The 4909-nt window shown below is 40.4% G+C and overlaps 1 protein-coding gene across 1 annotated transcript; it reads left to right on the top strand.

Annotated features, from left to right (window-relative positions):
• Window positions 1-462: 462 nt before the first annotated feature.
• On the top strand, window positions 463-594 carry LOC104160543 (CMP-N-acetylneuraminate-beta-1,4-galactoside alpha-2,3-sialyltransferase-like; the record flags this gene model as incomplete). Its single annotated transcript, XM_009698682.1, has 1 exon — window positions 463-594. A coding segment is annotated over exon 1 (132 nt), but the record flags the coding sequence as incomplete, so codon positions are not given.
• Between the last annotated feature and the right edge of the window lie 4315 nt (window positions 595-4909).

Raw genomic sequence — 4909 nt, 5'->3', positions numbered from 1 at the left:
CCGGCTGTCCGTGGGACGCCCCCGGGGAGCCCCTGGGCGCTGTGGGTTTGGTCTGTGGCGCCTCTGGGCTTTCGTGTGCTTGGGAGATGCGCGGTGCTGGCCAGGCCTCGCCCGCTGTGGCGATTCTGGGTCTGATTATCTGAAGTGGGCTGGGGCATAAGAGCAAACAGGGAGTTGGGCTGCTGCCCTGTCATAGCCTTGCAGTAGCCTCCTGCCTCTCCGGAATGGCATATACCCTTGTGATAAAAAAAAGGCAGTTGCTTAAGGTGGTAGTTATTATTTCACTGATGCGTTTTGGGTAACTGGTGTGTTTTACCTTGTGGAGAGCACATATTTTAGATACGTACATTATTGTCGGTATGGGATTGCATGTTTTGGAAGGTTGACTGTTGGAGAAGGTGGCTCCAACCTCAACCTGTTTTTCTTTCTCAGGTCCTGTAGAAGAGCAGATTTAATGTGAAGATGGGACTGTTGGTGTTTACGCGTAACCTGCTGCTAGCCCTCTGCCTCTTTCTGGTACTGGGATTTCTGTACTATTCTGCTTGGAAGTTGCACCTTCTCAGATGGGAGGACTCAGGTAAGTATGAGCACCGTGTAACTGTTTCTGGGCTTCCTAAAATGCCTGTCAAATAGTTGCAATAATACTGAGGTGGTTCTGATTTAGTAGTATTAGAGGGGATATGATTAAGCCCAAACAAATGCTGGAGCTTTTAGTATGCTTAAGGGGTTGAATTTGTGATTACCTAATGCTCTTTATGGCTTTACTTTTATTACTGAGTACAAAAGCAGGTTCAAACTCTATAAATCTAGTATTAGAGACTTCAGTTCTTAGAATATTCTGTTAGTTTATGATTCCTAATTGTCAAAATAAAGAGTTTGTGTGCTGAGGCTTTTGTTCCCTGAATCTTTCTGTACATTTGAAGATATCTAAGAGGTTTTTTTTTTCTTTCCTCTGGTGGATTTTGATTCCTTTCTATAATCGTATATGCTGGTTATCTCCTCATCTTACTTTGTCCTTCAGAAATCCTCATCTTGCATTTATCTTCCATGTTATTATCTGCCAACTGTCTCTCAACTGAAAGGATGTCTATCAACCTTTTTTTAAGTCTAAAGAGACATCTGACCTCATCGAATACAATCTGAGGATTGTACTGTGCGGTAATGCCATAGGAGGTTTTAGTTGCAATGAGATACAAATTAGGCTGAGGTTTGATTGCTCAGTTACTGCTCTTATTTTTGCTTGTGTTGATTGCTTTCTTGCTTGTATGTGAGAACTGTTTATTGAAAATATAAAAACAAGACAACAATTCCCTCCTCTCTCCCTCCTACCCAAAACACAAGCCAGTCTTCTTTGCAGCAGTTCCATGGGCTGTTTCAGATGTCTCGCAGCCAAGCATTGCTCCCTGGATCAGCGACTGAGAAACACTGATCCAGAAGGATTGTTTTTCTGTCCGACAACAAGCTGTCGGTCAAATTCCATCTTCGTTGTATCGCGTTTCTGTGCATGCTGCTGGAGGTATCTACTGCAATGCTTATTAAACTTAATATTTTTCTACCTCTACATGCTTCGTATGTGTTGTTACGTGCTCTAAGAAGTTTTGCATGAGGACAGATGGTGACTTGGATATGACATTTGCACTGATGCAGTGATTTTGACAGGAGGACTGCTAAGGTGTCTTGTACTAGGACAGGTATTGTAAGACTGAATTTGTAAAAGGAGATGCATAGTGTCTTTCTGAGCAGGGATTGTTTCTTCAGGTTTGTGCTTCAGAGGGGGGGTAAAAAAATCTTGAGTGTGACCTCCTAAAACTGGCACTTTTGTCAGTGATGTACAGAACATCCTTCCTGCATGAAAATAATACAGAATGTAGTTAAAAGAAGAGTTTTGACATGTCTGCTACTGCATGATGATATGTTATGGAATTATACCGCCTGCCATCCTTTACTTCCTTCACACCACCAGAAATTGTGTTGGGACTTCTCAAGGCCTGCAAAAAAAACCCTTCAGGCCACAACTTTTATGTGAACTTTGTTAAATGTGGAGGAGAAGTTTTGTGTTTGTGTATACACCAAGGTGGTGGAGTGGCTTCTAAATTTCTTCAGGTTTCGCCTCTTTGGATTTTGTGCCTTTAGTTTTGTGTGCAATTTGTTATTTCATGCCATGTCAGTCCCTGAGGAGTTTTTTGGTAACTATGCCTTGTGATGCAGTGTTGCAAATCTATATGCAAACATTATGGATTTCTATGAATGGAATGCTTTTACACAGAAAGATGACTTTCAGTTGCAGCCTAGTTAAAGTAATTTCTGTTGAGAGTACTGGCTGCTTTCGGGTACCCAGGATGTTCTTACAAGAGCACCATGAGGTGATGTCACAGACTTCTGGTTAGGTGTGTGTCTCCTTTTTTCTGATCTTGTGTGTAAAATGTGTTCTTCGTTTATTCTTGGAAGTTGCGGTGCTTGCATTAAGCTTCTTCAACGTGTACAAAGCAATGATGCTAGTTTGAAGATTTAGCTTATTGATCTTTATCAGTTATCACAATTGATATAGGCTGTACCATTGTTCCTTTTCTTCTGGACACTTTTGTGAATTGTGTCTTAAATATCGGATGGAGCTCCTTGAAGTATTAGTGTAAACAAAGTGTAGCGTAAGGGCAAAATTTTATGCGATTACCTTTGAAAACAGCTAAGATGGTACCAGTTTTCAGTTGATCTTCAGAATTTTGTATGTATCAAAAAACGTTTTCTCTATCATGTAGCTTTACGCATGAGGAACTTATGCAGGTCTAAAATACAAATTCAAAAGCATGTATTGAGAAACTTGATATGAAGAGTTAATGTTAAGCTTCTATAAATAAGCATTTGGAAGTTAACAAATGACAGAATTGAAGTTGCTCATTTAACCATGATTAGGCTTCCTTGAGCATGTGTAATATGATACAATGTATAATGCTGCAATTATACTTTCTGTTTTCTGAAGGGGAGCCTTACTTAGTTCAGGGCACAAGACAAGTGGTGCTTGATAGCTGTTTGTGGTTTCATTTCCTGAATTACAATTCAGTGTGTGACCTTGTAAATTTCCTTAAGATTGATACAATAATGCTGATGTCCCCAAAGGCAAAACTAAGTCAGATGTGTTAATTTTGGGGTGCTTAATTATCTAAGATGAGTGATTTTTATATGTAAGTTAACTTCTTATTAAATTATTTTCTCTTTTCTTGTGACCAGTGTCTTTATTCTGTGTAACAGTGGCTCCCTAGCTTCAGTAGTCACATTCATTTTTTTCTCTGTTCTGTTGTTTGTGCTAGAGGAGGCATGAAACCAGGCTGACCCTGCTATCTGACACCCTTGCAATCTCTTCAGAGGCTAGCTTTAGCAAACTGGACACGTGTATTTAATATTGGACACAAACAAATTTGCCATAGAGTATGGTGAAAAAATACTTGATCTGCTTACTTGCTGCTTGTGTGTTTTGTTCACTTAATGTTTTGGAAAATGCCTGTGTATGTTATTGTTATGGATGAATTTGAATGGTAACTCCTTAAGGAATCTGGTCACAGAGACTTCAATGTTTGTATATTTATGCTAAAGCAAATGAATAAAGTAATTTGTTTATTTGTATTTCTGACACCTCCAAGAAAGGAGGCTAAACTTCTGAATAGACTGAAAGATACATATCAATGTTTCTCTTGCCATCTCCGTTTAACTTTAAATCTGTCCTCCTTGAGTGATGCATTAGTGAGGTCTGAGAAATTGTTCTCCTTACTGTGTGTCTCTGCACCTTGCCAAAATACAAAGGAGAATAGGAAAGAATTAATTCTCTAAGGCTTATCTTTCCTTTGACAAGAATAGTTTGAATTCAGCTGATGTGAACTAATTAAGGTTGAATTAAGTTCAACTGCTTCTTCCATTCAAGACAAACCTCCAGTGATTGCTACCCCTTTCTCATCCTTTTACTGAGCATCCTGGCTGGCTGCTCTTCCCTGAGCCTTGTTTCATGTCGGTGGCAATATATTGTTAGTTCTCAGAGCAGCAGTGAAGTGCAAAAAAGTGGTGTGTAACACTGTGTGAGTGCAGGAGAGCCTTGGAGTTCTGGTGATCATTGGGAGTATATGAACGGTGTTCAGGACAGAGGTAAGCTTTCCTTTTTCTTTTTTTTTTCTTTCCTGACTTCTGTAATGCAGCTTCAGTCTCTGACAGTGGTGGTAAGAGATGTACACTGTCCTTGCACGTTCTTCCCAGACAGGCAGTAATGACAGATGCGGCAGCCCTTTGATTAAGAGTGTTGAGTTGCATAGAGGTGTGCTAAGCACGTAGAACTGATAATGTGATGTGGGAGACAAATAAGGAAATGAGAAGTTTGGTGTCAGGTTTAGTTGTCCTGTACATTCTAGAAGGACCTTGCAGCAGCAGATATTCTTAAGTCTATTCATTGTGTTTCTGGACACTGAGTTGTCAGAGAATTCCTACATATTAGTAATGGTAGTGATAGGAGCAGGTTTCGAAGGTGGGACAAGCACTGCAGCCTCTCTCTTAACAACTCCATGTCCTATCCCTTCCACCTTCCCTGATGCTTTTGGCTCTGAGGAAGGGAGGTGTTATCTGTAGACAGCACGTGGGAAGGTGCCCCATAATCTTTGAAAAGTACAGTGGGAGATGGAGTCTTGCTGACAGTGCCTCTTCGATTTGCTTTATCAGCTTGGAGGAATGCATTTTTACCCATAACTGAAGGACAGAATAGTCATGTTAAAATTTAATACTGATGTTTGTTGCTTAATCTGGTGTGTGTATAGCTGAATTTGCAGCTTAAAAATGAATGTGTTGTAAGGAAGGAATGATTCCATTAAAAAATGTCCTGGCTATGGAAATATTGGACTCATCCCAAGGCAGCTTCCCCCCCCCCCCCCCCCCA

Source organism: Cariama cristata, unplaced genomic scaffold (genome assembly GCF_000690535.1).
Source record: "Cariama cristata isolate BGI_N322 unplaced genomic scaffold, ASM69053v1 scaffold18614, whole genome shotgun sequence".
Classification (NCBI taxonomy): Eukaryota; Metazoa; Chordata; class Aves; order Cariamiformes; family Cariamidae; genus Cariama; species Cariama cristata.
The sequence above is the reverse complement of the archived record's forward strand: the minus strand, read 5'-3'. Positions and strand labels throughout refer to the sequence as shown.